The sequence below is a fragment of the Saimiri boliviensis genome, chromosome 7, assembly GCF_048565385.1.
Source record: "Saimiri boliviensis isolate mSaiBol1 chromosome 7, mSaiBol1.pri, whole genome shotgun sequence".
Classification (NCBI taxonomy): Eukaryota; Metazoa; Chordata; class Mammalia; order Primates; family Cebidae; genus Saimiri; species Saimiri boliviensis.
This window is the reverse complement of record NC_133455.1, coordinates 109798858-109824323: the sequence shown is the minus strand read 5'-3', so window position 1 is coordinate 109824323 and position 25466 is coordinate 109798858. Positions and strand designations below refer to the sequence as shown.

At 36.3% G+C, this 25466-nt stretch overlaps 1 protein-coding gene across 6 annotated transcripts in view; it reads left to right on the top strand.

Moving 5' to 3' along the window:
* Positions 1–15210, top strand: part of PDE3A (phosphodiesterase 3A) — a 316302-nt gene extending 301092 nt beyond the window's left edge. For all 6 annotated transcript variants that reach the window (XM_074403199.1, XM_003934587.4, XM_074403200.1 and 3 more), the window contains one exon: positions 8562–15210. In XM_074403199.1, the coding sequence (XP_074259300.1) occupies positions 8562–8803 (242 nt within the window). In that variant the 3' untranslated portion in view covers positions 8804–15210. The remainder of the gene's footprint in view (positions 1–8561) is intronic.
* The last annotated feature ends 10256 nt before the right edge of the window (positions 15211–25466 follow it).

Here is a 25466-nt window from a genome sequence, read left to right as displayed (position 1 = left end):
CTTGTCCCCAACCCTCAACAGGCCCCATGTGTGATGTTCCCCTCCCTGTGTATTTTATTCTTATAAATAACTGCATAGCATTCAATTTTATGACTGTAATATCTCTTTAATCCAATCTTTGTTGAATTTTTACATTATTTCTGATTATTTTTACATTATTAAATATTGGTGCAATGTACCGTCTTATACTTAACATCTCTGCATATCACTGTGAGCAATTTTGTCATATAAATTCAAAGTAGTAAAGTTGCTGGTTCAGAGTTTGGTTTGCACATCTTTGGTTTTAATAGTGCCTGCTAGAAAGGCTGTCACAATTTACCTTAATAGAGATGCCAGAATGACTATCACAATTTACCTTCCCATTAGTAATGACCATTTCTCCACACTCCTCCTCACCAATTTCAGATACTGGTGATCTTTTTAATCTTAGACAATGTGAAGACTGAAAAAAATCTCCTTTCTCTTTGCATTTCTTTGAGTACTAATGAGGTTGAACATCACTTCATGTATTTTTTGGCCATTTGTATTTCTTCTGTGTTGCCATTTTATATCCTTTGCCTGATTTTTTTTAATTATTATACTTTAAGTTCTGGGGTACATGTGCAGAACATGCAGGGTTTTTTTTTCATAGGTATACACGTGCCATGGTGGTTTGCTGCACCCATCAACTCGTCATCTACATTAGGCATTTCTCCTAATTCTATCCCTCCTCTAGCTCCCATGCACCAACAGGCCACCGTGTGTGATGTTCCCCTCCCTGTGTCCATGTGTTCTCATTGTTCAACTCCCACTTTTTTTTTTTTTTTTTTTTTTTTTTTTTTTTTTTTTTTTGAGACGGAGTTTCGCTCTTGTTACCCAGGCTGGAGTGCAATGGTGCGATCTCGGCTCACCGCAACCTCCGCCTCCTGGGTTCAGGCAATTCTCCTGCCTCAGCCTCCTGAGTAGCTGGGATTACAGGCACGCGCCACCATGCCCAGCTAATTTTTTGTATTTTTAGTAGAGACGGGGTTTCACCATGTTGATCAGGATGGTCTCGATCTTTTGACCTCGTGATCCACACGCCTCGGCCTCCCAAAGTGCTGGGATTACAGGCTTGAGCCACCGCACCCGGCCCAACTCCCACTTTTAAGTGAGAACATACAGTGTATGGTTTTCTGTTCTTGTGTTACTTTGCTGAGAATGATGGTTTTCAGCTTCATCCACGTCCCTGTAAAGGATATGAACTCATCCATTTTATTTTTATTTTCATTTTTTATTGCACTTTAGGTTCTGGGGTACAAGTGCAGATTGTGCAGGATTATTGCATAGGTACACACATGGGGATGTGGTTTGCTGCCTCCATCCCCGCCATCACCTACATCTGGCATTTCTCCCCATGTTATCCCTCCCTGACCTCCCCACCCACCCACTGTCCCTCCCTTGCCCCCCACCAACAGAACCCAGTGTGTGATGCTCCCCTCCCTCTGTTCCTGTGTTCTCATTGTTCAACACCTGCCTATGAGTGAGAACATGCAGTGTTTCATTTTCTGTTCTGTGTCAGTTTGCTGAGACTGATGGTTTCCAGATTTATCCATGTCCCTACAAAGGACACGAATTCATCATTTTTTATGGCTGCATACTATTTCATGGTGTATATGTGCCACATTTTCCTTGTCCGGTCTATTGTCGATGGGCATTTGGGTTGGTTCCAGGTCTTTGCTATTGTAAACAGTGAACATAAGTGTGCATGCGTCTTTATAGTAGAACTATTTATAATCCTTTGGGTATATACCCAGTAGTGGGATTACTGGGTCAAATGGAATTTCTATTTCTAGGTCCTTGAGGAAGCACCACACTGTCTTCCACAATGGTTGAACTAATTTACACTCCCACCAACAGTGTGAAAGTGTTCCTATTTCTCCACATCCTCGCCAGCATCTGTTGTCTCCAGATTTTTTAATGATCACCATTCTAACTGGCATGAGATGGTATCTCAATGTGGTTTTGATTTGCATTTCTCTAATATTCAGTGATGAACATTTTTTCATATGTTTTGTTGGCCTCATATAGGTCTTCTTTTGAAAAGTGTCTTTTCATATCCTTTGCCCACTTTTGGATGGGTTGGTTGGTTTGTTTGTTTCTTGCAAATCTGTTTTAGTTCCTTGTAGATTCTGGATATTAGCCCTTTGTCAGATGAGTAGATTGCAAAAATTTTTTACCATTCTGTTGGTTGCTGGTTCACTCTAATGATTGTTTCTTTGGCTGTACAGAAGCTCTGGAGTTTAATTAGATCCCATTTGTCTATTTTGGCTTTTGTTGTCAATGCTTTTGGTGTTTTAGTCATGAAGTCCTTGCCTAAGCCTATGTCCTGAATGGTTTTGCCTAGGTTTTCTTCTAGGGTTTCCATGGTGTTAGGTCTTATGTTTAAGTTTGTAATCCATCTGGAGTTAATTTTAGTGTAAGGTGTCAGGAAGGGGTCCAGTTTCTGCTTTCTGCACACAGCTAGCCAGTTTTCCCAACACCATTTATGAAACCGGGAATCCTTTCTCCACTGCTTGTTTTTGTCAGGTTTGTCGAAGATCAGATGGTTGTAGATGTGAGGCGTTGCCTCCAAGGCCTATGTTCTGTTCTATTAGTCTATATCTCTGCTTTAGTACCAGTACCATGCTGTTTTGATTACTGTAGCCTTGTAGCATAGTTCGAAGTCAGGTGGTGTGATGCCTCCAGCTTTGTTCTTTTTGTTTAGGATTGTTTGGTTATGCAGGCTCTCTTTTGGTTCCATATGTAGTTTAAGGTGGTTTTTTCCAGTTCTGTGAAGAAGGTCATTGGTAGCTTGATGGGGATGGCATTGAATCTATAAATTACTTTGGGCAGTATGGCCATTTTCACGATATTGATTCTTCCTAACCATGAGCATGGAATGCTTCTCCATCTGTTTGTGTCCCCTCTTATTTCCTTGAGCAGTGGTTTGCAGTTCTCCTTGAAGAGGACCTTCACATCCTTTGTTAGTTGTATTCCTAGGTATTTTATTCTCTTTGTAGCAATTGTGAATGGCAGTTTGCTCATGATTTGGCTCTCTGTTAAACTGTTACTGGTGTATAGAAATGCTTGTGATTTCTGCACACTGATTTTGTATCCTGAGGCTTTGCTGAAGTTGCTTATCAGTTTAAGGAGGTTTTGGGCTGAGATGATGGGGTCTTCTAATTATACAATCATGTCATCTGCAAATAGAGATAATTTGACTTCCTCCTTTCCTAATTGATACCCTTTATTTTTTTTTTTCTTGCCTAACTGCTCTGGCTAGAACTTCCAATACTACATTGAATAGGAGTGTTGAGAAGGGTCATCCTTGTCTAGTGCTGGATTTCAAAGGACGTGCTTCTAAGTTTCTGCCCATTCAGTATGTTATTGGCTGTAGGTTTGTCATAAATAATTTATATTATTTTGAGATATATTCCTTTGATATCTGGTTTATTGAGAGTTTTTAGCATAAACGGCTGTTCAATTTTGCCAAAGACCTTCTCTGCATCTATTAAGATCATCATGTGGTTTTTGTCTTTGGTTCTGTTTATGTTGTGTATTATGTTTATCAACTTACATATGTTGAACCAGCCTTGCATTCCTGGAATGAAGCCTACTTGATCATGATGGATAAGCTTTTTGATGAGCTGTTGCAATTGGTTTGCCAGTATTTTATTGAAGATTTTTGCATCTATGTTCATCATAGATATTGGCCTGAAGTTTTCTTTTTTTGTTGAGTTTTTGCCAGGTTTGGTATCAGGATGAAGTTGGTCTCATAAAATGAGTTGTGAAGGATTCCCTCTTTTTGTATTGTTTGAAATAGTTTCAGAAGGAATGGTACCAGCTCCTCTTTGTACGTCTAGTAGAATTCAGCTGTGAACCCATCAGGACCTGGGCTTTTTTTAGTTGGTAGGCTATTAATTGCTGCCTCAACTTTGGCCCTTGTTATTGGTCTGTTCAAGGTTTCAACTTCTTCCTGGTTTAGGCTTGGGAGGGTGCAAGTGTCCAGGAATTTATCTATTTCTTCCAGGTTTACTGGTTTGTGTGCATAGAGTTGTTTGTAGTAATCTCTGATGGTAGTTTGTATTTCTGCGGAATTGGTAGTGATATCCTCTTTTTCGTTTTTTACTGCATCTACTTGATTCTTCTCCCTTTTCTTTTATATTTATCTGGCTAGTGGTCTATTTTGTTGATCTTTTCAAAAAACCATCTCCTGGATTTATTGTTTTTTTTTTGAAGGGTTTTTGGTGTCTCTATCTCCCTCAGTTCTGCTCTGATCTTAGTTAAACTCATCTTTATTTTATGGATGCATAGTATTCCATGGTGTATATGTGCCACATTTTCTTTAACCAGTCTATCATTGATGGGCATTTGAGTTGGTTCCAAGTCTTTGGTATTGTGAACAGTGCCGCAATAAACATATTTGTGTATGTATCTTTATAGTAGAAAGGTTTATAACCCTTTGAGTATATACCCAGTAATGGGATTGCTGGGTCAAATGATATTTCTAGCTCTAGATCCTTGAGGAACTGCTACACTGTCTTCCACAATGGTTGAACTAATTTACACTCCCACCAACAGTGTAAAAGCATTCCTATTTCTCCACATCCTCTTCAGCATCTGTTTCCTGACTTTTTAATGATCACCATTCTAACTGGTGTGAGATGGTATCTCAATATGGTTTTGATTTGCATTTCTCTAATGACCTGTAATGAAAAGCTTTCTTTTATATGTTTGTTGGCTGCATAAATGTCTTCTTTTAAGAAGTGTCTGTTCATATCCTATGCCCACTTTTTGATGTTTTTTTTTTTTTCTTGTAAATTTAAGCTCATTGTAGATTCTGGATGTTAGCCCTTTGTCAGATGGATAGATCGCTAAAATTTTCTCCCATTTTGTAGGTTTCCTGTTTTGATGATAGTTTTGTTTGTTTGTTTTGTTTTCCTGTGCAGAAGCTCTTTAATTAGATCCCATTTGTCAATTTTGGATTTTGTTGCCATTGCTTTAGGTGTTTGAGTCATGAAGTCTTTGCCCATTCCTATGTCCTAAGTGATATTGCCTAGGTTCTCTTCTAGGGTTTTTATGGTTTTAGGTCTTACAGTTAAGTCTTTAATCCACCTTGAGTTAATCTTTGTATAAGGTGTAAGGAAGGGATCTAGTTTCAGCTTTCTGTATATGACTAGTCAGTTTTCACAACACCATTTCTTAAATAGGGAATTCTTTCCCCATTGCTTGTTTTTGTTAGGTTTGTCAAAGATCAGATGGTTGTAGATGTGTGGCATTATTACTGAGGCCTCTGTACTGTTCCATGGGTCTATGTACCTGTTTTGGTACCAATAACATGATGTTTTGATTACTGTAGCCTTGTAGTATAGTTTGAAGGCAGATAGTATGATGCCTCCAGCTTTGTTCTTTTTGCTTAAGACTGTCTTGGCTATATGGGCTCTTTTTTGGTTCCATATGAAATTTAAAGTTGTTTTTCCTCTAATTTTGTAAAGAAAGTCAATGGTAGCTTGTTGGGGATAGCACTGAATCTATAAACTACTTTGGGCATTATGGCCATTTTCATGTTATCAATTCTTCCTATTCATGAGCATGGACTGTTTTTCCATCTGTTTGTGACCTCTCTTATTTCCTTGAGCAGTGGTCTGTAGTTCCCCTTGAAGAGGTCCTTCACATCCTTTGTTAATTATATTTCTAGGTATTTTATTTTCCTTGTAGAAGTTGTTAATGGGAGTTTACACATGATTTGGTTCTGTATTATTGGTGTATCACAGGAATGCTTGTGATTTTTGCACATTGATTTTGTATCCTGAGACTTTGCTGAAGGTGCTTATCAGCTTACAGAGAGTTTGGGCTGAGTTGATGGGGTTTTTAAAATATACAATCATGTCATCTGCAAACAGAGACAATTTAACTTCCTCTTTGGCTATATGAATACGCTTTATTTCTTTCTCTTGCCTGCTTGTTCCAATTTTTTTTTTTTTTTTTTTTTTTTTTTGAGACGGAGTTTTGCTCTTGTTACCCAGGCTGGAGTGCAATGGCGCGATCTCGGCTCACCACAACCTCCGCCTCCTGGGCTCAGGCAATTATCCTGCCTCAGCTTCCTGAGTAGCTCGGATTACAGGCATGCGCCACCATGCCCAGCTAATTTTTTTTTGTATTTTTAGTAGAGACGGGGTTTCACCATATTGACCAGGATGGTCTCGATCTCTCGACCTCGTGATCCACCCGCCTCGGCCTCCCAAAGTGCTGGGATTACAGGCTTGAGCCACCGCGCCCAGCCCCAATTTTTAAAATTATCTTTTGTCAGGGAGACGACTTTTTCCTGAAGGTGTATCTATGGTGTGGGTTGGAGAAAGTTCCCTGGCTTTCATTTTGGGTGCAGGCAGTAGTGTAGTCTTGGTATGATTTGTTTGATTGTAACAGTATCAATAGTATCTATGATTCCTTCAGTGGCTTAGAGTGCAGTTATTAGTGGAAGGCTGTTGTAAAATTTTGCTGGGTACAGGGATGTGATGTGAACCAATTTTTAGATCCCATTGGTGGCAGCAGTGGGTCACATGTGCCTCTCCTAAGCTGCTAAGGACTTGAAGGATGTGTGAGTCGTGCTATGAGCTCCCTCTTTGAAGCAGTGCCATCACATGATTTCTGGGCAGTTGTCTGTATCAGTTTCAGGCACCACGTGGGTTGACAGACTCTCCCATAGCTAGGAGTGCAAGAGTCCATGGTGGGAATGTGGATGGCTGGGTTCATTCACTTCTTAATCTTTCCTCATTTTAGGGAGCCTCTCCAGGCTCATAGATGATCCCAGCTGAGCAGGCTATCTTCATTCTCTCTCCTTTCTTACTTTAGATATTTTCCTGTCATTTCTCTATTGAGTTCAGAATTATATTTTAGATGATAAGTCTGATTGCCTACTTAGTCCAGAGGTTCTTCTTTATGGAGGAGGCAAGTACCAGATGCCTCTAACCTAACATCTTGAAGACCTCTTTTTTTTTTTTTTTTTTTTTGAGACAGAGTTTCACTCTTGTTACCCAGGCTGGAGTGCAATGGCGCGATCTCAGCTCACCGCAACCTCTGCCTCCTGGGTTCAGGCAATTCTCCTGCCTCAGCCTCCTGAGTAGCTGGGATTACAGGCATGTGCCACCATGCCCAGCTAATTTTTTGTATTTTTAGTAGAGACGGGGTTTCACCATGTTGACCAGGATGGTCTCAATCTCTCGACCTCGTGATCCACCCACCTTGGCCTCCCAAAGTGCTGGGATTACAAGCTTGAGCCACTGCGCCCGGCCAAGATAAGTTTCTTAAAAGAGGTATACTAAGGTAGAACTTTTTTTCTGGTTACAAATTATAAAATTCCAATGGGATGAGCATATACAAAAAGAGAATATAATTGGTTCATGTAAACATGATGTTGGCCATTATCAGTGCTTGCTTGTCCTGCTTTTGTCTCTGCCTCACCTAACAGCTTGTTCTTTCAGCCTTGCTTTCTTCATCAGGCTGAAATGAGAGCCAGCTGTAAGTTCACGTCATTCCAGATGCATAAGCAAAGGAGAAAGGATCTCCAATTACACCTCTCAAACCCACATTCATTCTGTGCTACTGGGAACTATCTCAGGGAAGGACTCTGGCCTGACTTGGGTCATGCACACACCCATGGGCCACTGTGATACAATTTTGTAGACAGGATATGAGTGAGGAAGTAGTAGAATTTAACAACTTTTTCTAGAACCACGTAAGTGAAGGAAAGGGGGAAAGTTTCTCCTAAATGATTTTGGATGCACAGTTACCAGAAGAAGAGATGATAATGATAAGGAGCAGAAAAAGGAAAAAAGGAAAACAGGAACAGTATATATGCTGGAAGGTACACATGGAGTAACATGGGAATGTAGAAGGAGGAGTTCATTTCTTAGAAAAATTCAGTGAAATCTGATGGAGTCTTTAAAAAATGAATGGATATATACTCTCCGGGGTTGCAAAGAGCATTTCAGAAGGATAGGAAGTCCCAGCCTGAAGATATGGCTTTAGTGTAGATTTTTTAAAAAACAAGAAAAGCAGAGTAGTTAAGTGTAGCTAAAGGCCAGTCTACAGAAGGGAAAGAATGCAAATGAGGTCCTCTGCAAGCTTATGGGAGTACTTTGAAATTAATTTTTTAGTCCACATAAAGCAGAGGAGGAATATCAAAACTATCTTTTTATCAATCTTGTAGATGTTTGTGAATTAAATTGACAGAGGCAGACATTAACGAGAAGTTATTTCAATGATCTATGTGGAAAGTCTTGAGAGCCTGAATGTAATGCGAACAATACCAAGATACAAGCAGAATCTTGCTGGACATTGCCAAATATTAAATACTGTGCAGAGTTATTTCTCAGTGATATTTTAATGATTATTGCCATTTTCCTCTTTCTTCCCCATTCTCCAAAACTGCGTAATAATAACATACACACCAGGGTTATGGATTAACTCCTCTTAATAATCTGAAAAGAGATAACTTTCATGTGCTCAGCACAAAACTAAGTAGTCTAATTTGGTGTGTTTTTTTTTGTTGTTTTTTTTAGAAAAAAAGACTTTCAAAAGGAGAAAAGTCTACTGCCAAATAACTCAGCACCTCTTACAGAACCACAAGATGTGGAAGAATGTCATTGAAGAGGAGCAGCGGTTGGCAGGCATAGAAAATCAATCCCTGGACCAGACCCCTCAGCCACACTCTTCAGAACAGATCCAGGCTATCAAGGAAGAAGAAGAGGAGAAAGGGAAACCGAGAGGGGAGGAGATACCAACCCCAAAGCCAAACCAGTGACAATGGATAGAATGGGCTGTGTTTCCAGACAGACTGACTTGTCAAAGACTCTCTTCAAGCCAGCACAACATTTAGACACAACACTGTAGAAATTTGAGAAGATGGGCAAATGGCTATTACATTTTGGGATTCTTCGCATTTTGTGTGTATATTTTTACAGTGAGGTACATTGTTAAAAACTTTTTTCTCAAAGAAGCTTTCACATGGCAACACCAGCTTCTAAGGATTTTTTTAAGGAAGAAATACATATGTGTGTGTGTGTGTGTATATAAGCTCCCACATATACATGTAAAACAATATTCACACACATGCACGCACACACATACACACTGAAGGCCAGAATTGCTGGCTCCACAATTTAGTAACATTTATATTAAGATATATAGTGGTCACTGTGATATAATAAATCATAAAGGAAACCAAATCACAAAGGAGATGGTGTGGCTTAGCAAGGAAACAGTGCAGGAAATGTAGGTTAGCAACTAAGCAGCTTTTGCTCTTAGTCCTGAGGGATGAAAGTTCCAGAGCATTATTTGAATTCTGATACATCCTGCCAACGCTCTGTGTGTGTGTGTGTGTGTGTGTGTGTGTGTGTGTGTGTGTGTGAGAGAGAGAGAGAGAGAGAGAGACGAAGGGAACAGTGTGAAAGGGTGCTTGTGTGTATATGTAAAGAGATTTTTGTGGTTTCAGTAATTCATAGAATAGCTGTAGCAAATGACTGAATACATGTGAACAAACAGAAGGAAGTTCACTCTGGAGCGTCTCTGGGAGGCAGCCATTCCAAATGCCCTCCTCCATTTCCTTCAATAAAGGAGCTTTTGCAGATGGAGGGCACTCAAGGGCTTGGTGAGAGGGCTACATGTTTGTTTGGTGTTACATTACTGCTATGCACCACTTGAAGGAGCTCTATCACCAGCCTCAAACCTGGAAGATTGAGGCATTTTCCAGTCCACTTGCCTAATGAATGTATAGGAACTATCTATGAGTATGGATGTCACTCAACTAACATCAGAGCACCATTTAAGGAGATGATGGCATTTTTTATACATAAACACCTAGGAAAGAGCTGGAGTCAAGTCTTTTAATAAGGTTAGAATTCTAAATCATGCCAGAGAAGGCTTAGGAAATTATACTTCAGCATGATCTCCTGTGTCTTCTTAATTTGCTGCAAAATGTGTGGTAGAAAAAGAAAAGGAAACAGTAAAACCACTCTGGGTTATGTAGCAAGAGGTGAAGGAGAATATTTCAACCTAGGGTTTTTGTGTCGACATAGGAAAAGCAACTTACAGTTTGCTTGTAGTTTGGCTTTCAGTGGTGAAAGTCCCACTGACAGCCCCTGTTGTGGTATTCCACACGCTGTTGGGGTAGCTTCCATCTGCAATCTGGCCGGTTGTCAGTCATGCTTCTTCCAGCAGGGGAGACTAGAGAGAGATTGTTTGAGGATCAGGTTATTATTGAAAGTCTTTTTGTTTTGTTTTGGTTTGTTTATCTACACTTGTTTATGCTGTGAGCCAAACCTCTATTTAAAAAGTTGATACTCACTTTCAATATTTTATTTCATATTATTATATATGTCATGATAGTTATCTTGATGTAAATATAAAGATTTTTTTTTTTGTTTTTGTAGATAGTAAATTCTTTTTTAAAAAGGAAAAGGGAAACATTTTTATAAAGTTATATTTTAATCACCATTTTTTATACATTGTTGTTATTTCCAAGCCCAGTAAAGGAATGATTCATTTGCATGGAGGTCGATGGACAGCCAATCATATACCTATTCTAATTTAAATGATAATCTGATATAGTTATTTTTTTGCCAATTAAATGAGAATGCTGCAAAGAATTTTTTTCACTAGTAACTTTTACTAACTGACTGAATGCTGGGTCCATGTCTCCCAGATGAAAGACTATTAACCAATATCAAATTTTTATAGTTGGTGTCCATTTCTTTCTAACACTGTTTGGTTATGATTCTTCCTTCAGTACAATATACACACATGCTCATTAGCTAAACAATCTTAGCTTCTAAGTAAACCTTGATTGTGATTTCTAGTTTTTGTTTTATCTGAAGTAATGGAAAGGATTGTTTACATTACAATTACTTATGTTACTCTTAAATGGATATTGTACTCTCTCTTTCAAAGCATTATTTTACAGTAATTCATGGCATTAAAAAATAAGGCAAATATAATACAATAAAAAATAAACATAGTTTCAAGGCAAATTCTCCAATAAGTAGAAAAATATGAAAAGGATCAAGTGGATGCAGACTCTACCTAAATATATTTCAGTATATTTCTGAGTTAACACCAGGTCTTCATTACTTAGAGCTTACTAAATTGTTTTCATTTTCTTAGCTTTGCCTGTGTGTCTCTATGTTTGCAAAAATTACTGGGAGTCAAATTTTGCCAGTGAATTTAACTATTCTTACCTTGCAATTAAGAAAAGGGGAAAAAAGCATTTATCTTCTCATACCCCTTGAATGTAATTACTTAACAAAGCCAATATTTTCCCATTTTCCAAATGCTGTCCATCTTTAACATAAATATTAACTGAACAAAAAGCTATGTTTGGAGTGAGTGGACTGGCGGGAATGTTGGAAGTCCATCCTAGTCTACTGGCAGTTTCATCAAAGCTGTATAGTCCACGTAGGGGGCCAGCTTGGCTACTATAGTGGAAGTCTCAGCAAACTGCCAGGTTTTGTTTGTTTTGCTTTAAGGTACAGGAAATAATAGGAATAATAGTGTCAAAAGCAATCAGAGCATCTTTATTTTAAAATTGTGTTCATCAATCAAGGCAGATTGATACATTTTTCTTTAAAAATAAATTGCTATTACAGCTAGAAGTCAATTGCGATAAATAAAGGGATGAAGACCCTCCTAGTATGTGACTTTCATACACACCCAGTACATCTCATAGGATGCTAAGGGACATTTTCTGGTAGTAGGGTTCTCCCCCTTTTTTGGTGACAGCAATATTGTCATGTTCACATCCAACTCCAGAGCTTACTTCCTGTGGTGCCAATCTATTTGTTGCAATTTACTACAATTTTATATGAGCCTATTTATAGGTGCCATTAGATAAACTCAGGTCTTTCAAATGAAGGAGTTTCTAGCCCACCTAGGTAAAAAGATAATTGTTTAGACAACCATAAAATCAATGATAGGAAAAGTTGGAACTGGTTACCTGGATGGCATGGTCCTCTGTTAAGTAAAAGACCAGGTATATTCTGAGTGTCATCAGTGTTATTTTCAGCATGCTAATGAAAACATCTTTCCAGTTATATATCTAAACCTTTAAAATATTGGTTTCCTTGGTAAAAGCACTGCTTTTACTTTTGTTAGCTGTAATTTTTGTTTTGTTTTGCCATTTATGTAAGACCTGGTTTTGCTCTCAGTAAAAGACGAAGACAGTAGCTCTGTACAGGGATATGGCTATATTAGTCTTCATCTGACAAGTGAAGAAATTTTCTCATATTTTGTTCAAGAAAGTATTCACTTCCTAAAAATAGAATATCCGATTCTAAGTATTCCCTTTTGGTTGAATAGCAGAACAAATCTTACCATTGCAATCCTAAAACTAAAGAAAAGGAATACCTTACAGACTGTTCATGTTAGATGTATGTAGACTGTTAATTTGCAATTTCACCATATTCCCTGCCTATCTTACCCAGAGAACTTTCTTTGAAGGTAAAAGCTGTGCAGAAGGCATGAGACTCAGGCCTACTCTTTGTTTGAATGATGGAAAAATATAAATTATTTTCTAAGTAATAAAATTATAAAAATTATCATTATAAATAAAGTCTAAAGTTTGAAATTATTAATTTATAAAAGTGAACTAATTGTGTGATTATCAAATCCTGATTAATGAGAAGTGAATAATCTAAAAATCATTTATATTCTGCTGTGGGAGGTATTCTTGGTGCTCTCATGTCAGTATGGGACTCTCTGCTGTCCTCATCATTTATAGTACTCCTAAAATAATGATGGAAACCTCGGTAACGGTTTGTCCTCTTCTGTCATCATCACCCTGATTCCAGTTTAACGCCTTTCCTGACTATATGCTATTTGCAAATAAACTGCCTCTCAAACTGGTTGAACATTCACTCCAATAAAACAAAGTTCTATGAACTTTCATAACCTAGAAAAAACCAACAAGATTCCCCTTCTTTTAGAGATTATTAGCTAATATTTGTGTGGAAGAAATATTAATAAAAGTTCAAATGCCAGTAGCTAAATTCCAGATAATTAAAAGCTAAAATATTTATGTATTTTGAAACCAAACTGAGTTTATTTCATTGATTGAACCAGCTGCAACACATTTTATGACATTGTCCTAGGTGATTTGTGTCTTTAAAGTATGAATTTGCTGATACTGTCAGTTCATTTTTTAAATGTTCAACAAAATTCAATTTTAAGATTAAGAAATCAGCAATTTTAGGTAAAGAATATTCCAAAATTAAATTTTTCTTATTAAGAAATAGATCAGTTTTAGATCCTATATTCACACATCAAATTGTTCATCTGGAAGATATTCAAATTCTTATTAGGAATGAATTACACTAAAAACAATGAGTTAAGCCAAAAACTATATATGACTTAAATTGAGACTTGCAAACGTAGTTATATGTTTTATACCGATGAACCATGCTCAGAGAACAGTAACATGTTTTTCAGTCTATGTTATGCACCATGGATGTTAGGCAATGTGTGCTATTGCCTACCTACTGCATTTGTTAAAATAAATGTTGCTTTTATCTTACCTAATGGTGCTTTTACCTAACTTGAATTGATCTTTGTGTTTCCACTAGCAAATCATTCTAACAGCAGGCTAACAAATGGTGAAATAAAACAAATACTTCTTTTTGCAAAATATGTTTGAAGACATGACACTGAATATTAAGGCTTTCTTTACGTGGTGGAACTCAATGTTCATCTGTTGATTCAAAAAAAACTGATCTAGTATAAATTATTTTAGCGTAGGTAAGACCACAAAATACGGTATATAGAATTATGTATAAATGGAAAACAAAATTGGCTTTTGACATATGTTTAAGGTTCTAAAGGGAATCCACATTTTCTTTCCAATGACAGCTAGCTTTTCTCCATATGTTTTTAAGGTTGATTACTTGACACACATTGCTATCGTTGGGTTTCTGCTTGCTTGAAAAGCTGTGGAGCACAGAGGAAAAGCCTTCTTACGAATAAAAAATAGTTGAACATGTTTATGTTCCGACAATGAAGCAATGATTTCCTCATTGCTTCACATTAAGAAGTGGTTCTTTATGCAAATAATTAAATGTAACCAAAAATGCTTTAAAGAGTAATAATAAATCATTATAGGTAAGTATTCTCAAGAATGTTTAAATTTGATTTATTTTCTGGAAGCAAAGCTTTTTTTAAAAATTTTTCAATTAAAATGAAACCCACAAAATGACATTCCATGGTACTGAATATTTTCATATAATCAGAACTATAACCTACGGATTATTTTCATATAATCAGAGGCTGAATACTTTGATATAATCATACTTAGTAACATATAACAAAAAACTAGAAAGAATATTTAATTCTTTTTCTAATATTCTCCATGCCTCATGGAGAAAAATGTTTTATGAAGGAAGGGTTCAAATACACTAAATAAAAATTAATGTCAATTTAACTTTGTACAAATTATAGTTTGAGCTCTTCTGAGTTTTCCCTAAGACAAAAGAGTATATTATTCAGCAATTTATGTTTTTTGTTATTATAAAATAAATGTTCTATTAATGTATATTTTATTTTACTAAATTCTCACACAAAAGGCCAAATATTTACCATTCTTACTAAGAAAAATTAAACCTTATTCATCTTGACTTTCACAGATGAAACACTGACCAGTCAATAAACCACACTCACTGCATTCATCTGCCCAGCATGATCAGATAGGTTAGAATTTCAAATTTGTTAATAAAAAAGTAATAACAAAACTTTGTAAGCCTTAATGGTTTAACTAATATTTCAGTGTCATTGAAAGTTCCTATTTCAAATTAAACAAATAACAGCAGGATATTTTTCCTTTCCTGTTTCAAAACAAAAACCAGATGAACTTCCAAAGACCCACTAGACTGTCAGCTGTACCATGTATTCTCCACTGAGAAAATGAACAAAATCCTATGTCTTAACAGTTATGCTCTAACTTTTTGAAAGCTTTTTGATGTAAATATTACTAGGTTAGAAACTAAAAGCCTTTTAATCTTGCAAAATACAATTTGAATGATACAAGGTTGTTCAAATATTGGCTTTCTATAAAAACATCATTGTGTTAGACTGTAATGTAATATCAAAAAAATTGGCTACTTGGACAGTTTTAGTTACTACCTTAAAAAAAAAAAAAAAAAAAAAAAAAAAAGATGAAGAAGAAACAAAGCCAAACCCATCAAAGAAAGGCATGGCTTCTCTTCAATTATACTTCTCTTACTCAATGTCAGTAACCAAAAAATAACGAGAAATTCTCCCCTGCCATAATAGAAAGAATAGCCTTCAACTTAAGTTCTAGTTCCCCAGCCTGGTTTCATTGTAAAGCCTATGGAACTGAGAAGCATAAAAAGCAAGAGCTGTGGATTGGGAGTGAGCACTACGTAAAACTTGCAGGGCATCCCAGGACACCCCTCCATCTTTGATACACACCAACTTAGTTTCTCTGGAGTGAAATGACCTGTGGATCTACTGTTCAACCTTGACTTCTTTTGTGACAAAGAGCATTCAGACATGTTTCCAAATGTGAATTGGCCCTTGAATTAGCTTGAAAACTGCTACTTGAATAACTTCTGAAGAGCAAGATTTTCTTTCTAGTAATTTTACTCCCTAAAAAAGACAAAATACTCAGATGTTCAATGTGAAATTAAAAACAGTTGTTTGAAGTATAGCTACTTCAATAAGTAGTGCTTTGTGTGTATAAAGTGTTAGCAGTTTTCCTGTCCCTTTTTAAATTCCCAACTGATTATGGGTCAAAACCACCATCTTACATTAGAGATTTCATTTTAACTATTCACAAATATAATTTAGTATTATAGTATTGCTAACTTTAAATAATAATTCTAACATCTATATGTCACCTGTTAGTGAGGTTTTAATGGCTTTACTTAATATATATATTTGTTTATCAGCTTAAAAGAAATCACTAAATTTTTTATACTCTGTAAAATATTTGCATGGGAATTTTAGCATATTATGTTTGCTTAACTGGTGTTTTTTTTTTTCACTTACGACTGTCAGTTTATGTCTTAATATATTCTCACAGAAGAATGCATACCATTTTGTTCCAATAAGGACAATCTGTTAGTTGATAAGCAGTGGAAATAAATATCACCACCCCATGATATTTCTTCCTCAAGATTTCTATCATGCAAATCACAAAATGAAAATTGGTGCTCTTATGGATATTCTGATTCTCAATGCAAAATAATAAAAATGAGATTCTCCCTGGCTTTCTATATTAGAATACGTGACTGAAGATACTTTAATCTGAATTTAGAGTGTTTTGGGTTTTGGTTGGTTTGAATAATTTGATTTGAATCTTTGCATTAAAATGTGCTTGAATTTCTGTGGGCAGTTGTTCTGACCAGTCATTACCTCTTCCTGACAGAAAACAAAGAAAAGAAAAGAAAAGAAAAAAAAGCCTGGCATTGGCAAGTTCTAATTAATATGGCCCCAAAATTTGACCTTGAAGGATATTTGTAAACCAGAGAGTATTTAATTAACTGAATTTGCTGTTCCTAAAAAGCAATATTTTCAAATAACTGCCAACCAAAGTGACACTGTAGTGATGTCATTTGTACATTACAATTTTTAACAATTAATTCTTACCACTCTCGACAGACCTGAATATGTTTATTAACTAACAACTTTGCCAAATTTTTCAACTTCTAGAAAAACAAGAGGCTTTTGAACTCAAGTAATCATTTTGCAATTGAAATAAATATTGTCCTTTCACCTGCATCTTCCATTTAATATATGTAGCAACAGTTAGTATCATCCCATCACAGGCATTGTTAAGTGACTGACTTAGCAGCTGAGAAATGTTTTGTAAAAGGTAGAATCTGTACAAAAAAAAAATAGATAAATTGTATTTATTTTTATTTTTTAGCTTAGATGCTATGTTGATGCTCTTTTTGCCAGAATTACTGGAAGTGCCTCTTGATTTTATATATGTAAATATAAATTATAGTAAATATATACTCAAAATTATTGAAATTATGTCATAGATGATGTTGATGTTATGATGTGAAGATAATGTATAATATAAAAATAATTCTGTGATATTATGATTTATGTAGTATTTGTACAATCCACGTCCTCCAGTCCTCTAAGGCATCCTTTCCTCTTATATGCAAATAGAGTGGTGTGGTACCTAACCTGTTCTGTGGTGAGACAGACATCTCTTGGCCGTCCTACAATCTCCAAGGGACCTTGTTGGGCTTATTTTCTCATGGGTACATCTTTCTCTCTATCACTAATGAATTCACAGCCACATTTAATTATCCAACTTTCTGCAACTAAGCTGTGTCCTTTCTTTAATCAAATAACACCAAAGCCAAAAGACCCACATTTCTGGCATTCAGCTTTAGAGTCCTAGAAAATCGACAGTTATATTTCTACCTGTGGTTCCCTAAGGAATTGATTCTCCAATCTACACCTATTATTTCCCCATTACTTATTATATCAAATCCCAACTCCTAAGACTGGTGTTTTCAAATTCCCCTTTGCTCTGGCCTGAAACTACCCTCTCCAGTGCATGCACACACACACACACACACACACACACACACACACACACACACACACACACTTCCAATTATACATAGCACAAGAAGGCGAGATTAACTGTCTTCTTGAGTTGTGAATTTTACCCCTCTCTTACGGTCATGCTATGGCTCTGAGTGGAAGGGAGATTATTTCTTGGCAGTCTAGTATGAACCTTCAACTCCATCCTTCATTTCAGTGTTCTCAAAACAACTTTTAAGGAAGAAAAATTCAAATTACATAGTATAAGGGGTAATAGTGGGTAAGTTCTAACATCCAGGCCAGAGGAGAGGGATTACTATGATCATTACCTAATATAGGAAGCCTCAGACATCAGATTAGTGTATCCTTGTTCACACGAATTCACACTTAGTCCAGCTTTACAGGTCACCCCCAAGCCTGCTGAACCACATGGGGTAGAATTTGATATACGGGTACAACACCCTGACCAATGGAAAATGAAAAGAAAAAATCAGTTCTTAAATAACTAGAAACTTCCATTTGTTAGAATAGATTTAAGCAACAGCCTTGCTAATTTTAGTCCTGGAGCTGCTTCATGTCCTGAATATTCATTCTGACATATTGCTGGCTTACGAAAGGAAGCCCAGGCCCACCTCTGCAGAAATCTATCAGACTTGATGTAGTAGCCTATGCTTTCTGGAATCTTCTGGGTTACTGGGACCAGACAGAGCTGGGAAGGTGTGAGAAAAGGTTTGCATCTTACTCAGCACTCAGTGCAGTCGAGCAGAGACTTGTATTATCAATTGGATTGGCTTTTCCCTGTCAGATGCCTGAGGTGGATTCATTGATGGCCTGGTCTCTGGTCTTCAGGAACTTTGAAGTAGATCAAAATGATATATTAGTTTTCCATTTATGCTACACTAACCACAAGTTGTGTAACTTAAAATAATGCACATGTATTCGTTTACAGATCTGTGGGTCAGAAGTCCAGATGAGCTTGGCTGGGTTCTCTGCTTTGGGAATACATAAGACTAAAATCAAGGTGTTGGCCAGCCAGAGCTCTACTCTAAACGCTCCAGGGTAGAATCCACACCCAAGCTCATTTAGCTCCTTAGCAGAATATAGTTCCTTGAGGTTTTAAACCCGATGTTTCCTCTTCCTTACTGGCTGTCTCTGGGAACCCCTTTCAGCTTCTTAGGGCCACCTGCATTCCTCCTAGCATTGCTTCCTCACCCATTTTCAGGCCAGCAATGCCACATAATCCTTTTTTATACTTTCAGACTTTCTGACTTCCACTTCTGACACATCTTTTCAGTTTCCAACTAAAGAAAGTTGTCTGCTTTTAAGGACACATTTACACAATATTATTATATTGGGCCCAAACAATCCAGGATGATCTTCCTATTTTAAGGTCTGTGACCTTAATTACATAGGAAAAATATTTTTAGCCATGTAATTTAACATATTTACAGTTCCCAGGGATTAGTGTATGTGGACATTGTGAAATTCCATCTTCCACAAATCAATAAAACAATGAATAATATAAAGAAGACATGAAGGCATACGGGCCACACAGTTGTTCCATCCACGTCATGGTAGCTCATGCTCATAATGAAATTGGTGGTCTAATTGCAAAAAGCAACAATGACAATGGGGAACGGAAGAAAGACCCAGTCAAGAATGTAGAAACAACCTCCTGAAAATTGAGGCCACTTGTAACTCCTGTGAGGTTTGGTTGCAATCTGATAATGGTAATGCTCTTAACCATTTACACTCATATGTGAATATTTGTCCTAAAAGCCAAAATATGTAGCTATTGGAATTAAGGTGTGAAAGTAGGAATTGTTCCCCTCATGATTATAGTTCATAATCAACTGATTTTGCTTTCTATCTCTAAAACTTTTGGTTTAGTTTGTTCAGACGAAATAATTACCAAATGAGGGATACTTTCACCACAACACACAGTGGTTCCATTGCCCTGGAACCAAGCCCACTATTCAGGTATTTTGTTGTCTCATGTTACTGAACCATCAGGGGAGGAAGTGACTGATCCCAATTTACCAAGCTGAAGTATGATTTCTGATACAAAATAGTGGTATGAAAGATTGTGTCTGGAACACAAAGAATTCTCTGTGGAGCCCTTAATGCTTCCATGTTAACTAGTAAGTGTAGTGGGAAACTAGAATCACTCAATAAAAACAGAACCACTAAGAAAATTGACCATGTAAGAATGAACTTGCAGGTCATTCTATCAGTAAAAATGTTTCTCCAAGAGCGTCCCTAAACCAGGGCAAGGAAAACATGGAGTGGATAGCAGAAAACAAAAGTTTTATATCAACTATTGGCTCCATAGCCAATAAAAGAAATAAATTTGGAATTTATCCACTAACACTTTTTAATCTATTTACATATGTATATATCTTTCTCTGTATCATTTATTTAAAACTCGCTATGAAAAATTTCAAATGTATTGATACCAGAGAGAATAGTAAAGTGAATACCAGGTGCCTATCACCTAGCTCAAACAATATACAGCCAATCTGTTCCATATATACCTCCAAATATTTAGTGCTTCTCCTCTAAATTATCTTAAAAATGTAAGTATAACATATCCTTTTATTAGTAAATAATTTGTTTAAAAAAAGCAATGCTATATTTACCTCTAAAACAATGACATCACCATTATTATCTCTAAAAAAACTAACACAAATTACTCAATACAACAAATATCCAGTGTTCTCATTTCTGAAGTTAACAAAATTTCTAAGAAGATTACAAAGAAGTCTTCTTGTTATAGTTTGTTTCTTTTTGAATAGGGGTACAAAGTCTATACATTGTAATTGGTCAGTTCATTTCTTAAGTTATAATATACAATTTCTCCCTCATCTCCTGTTTTCCTTGCACTTTTTGGTCGGAAAAAAATTATTGAGTTATTTGTCTTAAACAGATTCTTTACTTTCTGTTTTGCTGATGGCATCTTTGCAGTGTCATTTAACATGCTCTTCTCTTCCCTATATTTCTTATGGACTGGTATTTAAATCTCATCTGAGAGTTGATACGTTTATTTTCTTTGGAAATATAAAGGAGGACTATTTCAAAGATGATATTTCAAGCTTTAAACTTCCATCAGGATGTTCAAAATGGCTTCAGTTTTTTGATGATATTATTGGTCATTGATTACCTTTCTCTAAATTCATTACTTAATTGAGGATTTGAAAATTATAACATGCTTACTTATAAGTGGGTTTAAACATTAGGTACACGTGGGCCTAAAAATGGAAACAATAGACATGGCACACTACTTGAGGGGGAAGATGGAGGAGAAAGGTAAGGACTGAAAAACTACTTATTGGGTACCATGCACGCTACTTGGATGACGGAATCATCTGTACCCCAAAACTCAGAGTCTCACAATGTCCCCAAGTAAAAAATCTGAACATGTACTCTTTGAATCTAAAGTAAAAATAAAAATTGTAAAAATAAATATGTAATAGCTTAGTTCTAGAAATTAATCAGCTTGCAGTTAATATAGAATTATAAAAGCTTTAATATATAGAGGGTCTGAACTAATTATATTAACAGGTGTTTTTCAGAACCATTAAGAATCATCCATATAAATAACTACTTTCTCAGTTTCTCAATTGTGCCACACAAACCAAGCTATGCAAATAAAACCCATTAGAGCTCTACCAATCTAAAAGCAATTGAAAATTATAGTATATTTCTACTTTTTTTTTCTTTAAACTTTGCATTTGAATCAAATGAGTTTGAGGATTTTGCATTTTTAATCTTGTTTTTATTAAATTGTTCTAGAAATAAATTTGTCATCTCTGGAGAATAGTCACTGTTTCCAGGCTATTTGTTGGACTGAACCAAGGTTGCACTGGTATTAACTTCAAAACCTTATCAAATGCTTTCAGGATACTTTAAGATTGGATTATAGTTAAATAAATATTAATTACTCTAAGAAAAAAAAGAAAATTATGAAATTCTTATTCTCTCATCCTTTTTTATTATTTGAAATCATTCTATGAAGAGAAATTTGTCTTTATTCTGTAATAACTCTAATGAAAGTATGGAATAGGAAAGCTAGGATAAACACAGAATTTCTCCCTAAGTACCACTAGTTTTAAATATATTAATATTTAAGTTGTATTTAGAATTATTCCAAAGTGACTACATGTTTTTATAGCATTATTAATTCATAAATTTTATTATTTTATATGTTTCAACCAGTAGTTATTTTTTTTTTATTGCATTTTAGGTTTTGGGGTATATGTGAAGAACATGCAAGATTGTTGCATAGGTACACACATGGCAGTGTGGTTTGCTGTCTTCCGTCCCCTCACCTGTATCTGTCATTTCTTCCCATGCTATCTCTTCCCACCTCCCCACCCCCCCGTCCCTCCCCCATTTCCCCCCAAAGGACCCCAGTGTGTAGTGTTCCCCTCCCTGTGTCCATGTGTTCTATTCTTACTGATGCTCAAACTTTCCTGTATTTGATTAGCAGCAGCCTGTTCAGGTTGTCTTCTGAATCCTATTGGCACAATGTACTCTTCACGGTATCCTAGCTCTTTTCTACCACAAGATGTTCCAGGCCCATCTTATATCTTTACACCTGGTATTAGTCACATATCAAGGATCCATGGTGTCTTTATTTACGGTGCTAGTTGCACCTATTGCTACTTAGATGATTATTGTTTTTAGACCTTTTCAGTGGAGAGAGCTAATACACCTCTCTCTCTCTCTCTCTTTCTCTTTCTCTCTCTCTCTCTCTCTCTCTCTCTCTCTCTCTCTGTCTCTGTCTCTCTCTCTCTCTCTCCTGCATTTTTCCAGACTGAAAAACTCTTAACTCAAATTTGGGACTACAAAATATTCCCTAACCTCATTAGATCTTGTATTATATATATACTTAAAGCCATGACACCAGATGAGGTCATTAAGGAAGTAAATATCGACAGCAAAGAAGATATTCCACAGATTGAATTTTGGAATACTCCAGCAATGAAAACTAAGAGCAAATGACCACTGAAGTAGGAGAAAAAACAGGGGAGTGTGGTGAAACCAGTGAATAAAATGTATCAAAGAGACGAGCACATTAATGGCATACAATTCTGCTAATACACCAATTAAAATGAGGTCTGGATATTGATCACTGGATTTATTGCTGTGAATACCTTTAACGTTATGGACGAAGATACTTGCATGGGAACGGTGAAGGCAAAAACCGATTAGAGGTTGGTGAAAAATGAACTGGATGAGAAGAATTATATACAAGGAATACAGACTAAAGTTTGGGCTTTGAAATATGGACTGTAGGTGCAAGAAGGAAGACAGCTAATAGCAACAGACATTTGGGTGCAGAATAGATGTCATGAGGACAGATTGTAAAATTTCTTCTTATAATTGTTTCGTTAGTGAATTTCCTAGACAAGATCATCAGCTAATAATCAGGGTGCAGCAAGAAATGAAGATTTGAGAGAAGTAAAGTGACTTGGTCATTAAAATGTATTACTTCTAGCAATGCCTCTATGACTCAGTGAGTTTAGTGGATATACACATAAAATAAGCACTATGGGTATGTTCCTGACTTGTTCTTCAATCATTTAAAACAGTTTAGGAGGGATAACATGGGGAGAAATGCCAGCTATAGGTGATGGGGAGGAAGGCAGCAAACCACACTGCCATGTATGTACCTATGCAACAACCTTTCATGTTCTTCACATGTACCCCGAAACCTGAAATAATATATATACTAAAAAAAATAAAGATTTTCTGATTGGCAAAAAAATAAAAATAAAATAAATAAAACAATGTGGATGCAAATACTAAGGAGACAGAAAACGGATTCAACTGAGGTGAGGTTTTCCCGGGAAGATCAATAAATTGAAAGAGAAACAGGAGAATTGAGGGTACATAGAAGAAAGTGATTAAAATAATTGCATGAACCAATTCAAGTAAGGAGGAAAATGAGAATATGAGTGTCTTGGCTTGAATTGTGTCTCCCAAAAAGATATGAGGAAGTCCTTACCTCTTGTACCTGTGAATGTGACCTTTTCTGAAAACAGAGTCTTTGCAGACATTATCAAGTTAAGATGAGGTCTTTAGGGTGGACCCTCGACAAAGAAAACTAGTGTCTTTTTAAGAACAGAAGACAGAGATAAAAAGGGAGAAGATGGCCATGTAGTAACAGAAGTAGCTGTTGAAATGATACTCCCATAAAACAAGGAATTCCAAGGGCTGTCAGCAAATACCAGGAGCTGGAAGAAGTAAGGAGGATTCTTCCCTACAGGTCTCAGAGGGAGCATGGCTGTGCTGACACCTTGATTTTGGATTTCTGGCCTCCCAAAGTCTGAGACAATAAAGTTCTGTTTAGGTCACTCAGCTTGTGGTACTTTGTTACTGCAGTCTTAAGAAATGCATTCATTTATATATTGTCTGTAGTAAATTTACCACCACAATGGCAGAGGTGAGTGGTTGTGATAGACTGCATAGTTCTACAAAACCTAAAATATTTATTATTTGTCCCTTTATAAAGAAGTTTAACCCCTGGTCTAGAGTTTGGAAATGGAATGAAAGATTGAAGTAGGCTACAATCCAATGCAAGGTTGCATATAAGAGCTCTGAATAAGCGTAAAAATTAACCGTAACATTAACCATGGGCTCTGGAAATAAGAAAAGGAATCATGTTGGAGAGTGAAATTGAGTCAGTTTGGAATAGATCAAATTACATTCTCAGGGGAGAATTTCATTTCTTGGTGAGGAAAACTATGCCCTTTGGGCTATAAATGTGATCTCCTCTTTAATAAAACAGCAGCTTAGCCACCTGTTAGACACTGAAAAGTCTAAACTAACACTCAGTGTATTCAAATGTTTGCTCACTATTTCCAATGGAAAAGTCTGGTTTGATTGTTAAAATAAAATATTTGGCCTTTCAGAGTCTGGATACACCATTGCTTCATTGAAAGGTTTAAGATAAACCCTATTTGTCTTGCATTTTCTTTTCTTTCTTTTGAAGTAAAATGTGCTTGAATGATATTGATTAACCATACTGACTCTTATGCGAACTAAATATATAAAAAATGATACCATCTAGTCATTTATTTGCAATGTGCTTTTGAATACATTATATAATTTAATTCTTAAAACAGCCCTATAAATCTGATTTTTTTTAAGAAAAAATTCTGCTTTACAAAGAAAGAAGTTGAGACTCAGTAAAACTAAGTGACTATCCCAGAGTCTCAGCCATTTAAGAGGAGGGTGAATCTTGGATAATTCTGGCAGCCAATTTATTTGTTGGTAGAAAGCACATGCAAACTATAATGCTTAAGACCCTCTAAGGTTGTTCTCTTGGAAAAGGAATTTATTAAAAGTGTAGACTTTCTCAGTGCAAGGATTTCTTTATCCTTGAAATTAGGCAAAATAAATAATTGAATGCCAAAAATTCAATGTGTTTTTTTCCCCATTTTCAAAACTCATAGAAATTGTAAATATGAGCAACTGATCATGTCTCTGAGAATTAACTTTTTCTGTACAGAGCCCTGCAGAGCTTTGTTCGTGACCTGATACTTGGTCCTTAAAGATTCTAGAATACCAATGGAAAAGAAAATCATGTAGGAAACTAGCCCAAGAACCATTAAAAGCAAAACAAAACAAAACAAACAAAAACAAACAAAGAAAATATAAGGATCCCAGTGATGTCCCTAAGGAATAGTTGGCTTAAAAACTTTTTGGAAGGAGGAGGGGTCTTTGTTATAAACTTCCGTCCCTCCTCTGGCTTCTGTTCCCTTACCCTCTGCCCCCTGCGGAGTTGTGTTTTCTGGGAATCAGCAAGTAAGATCACAAGTGGTCTTTTCTTTTTTTCCGCTCTCTCCCATAAAGAAAGCTTTATCACGTGTGGCCTTAAACTTGCAGCAAAT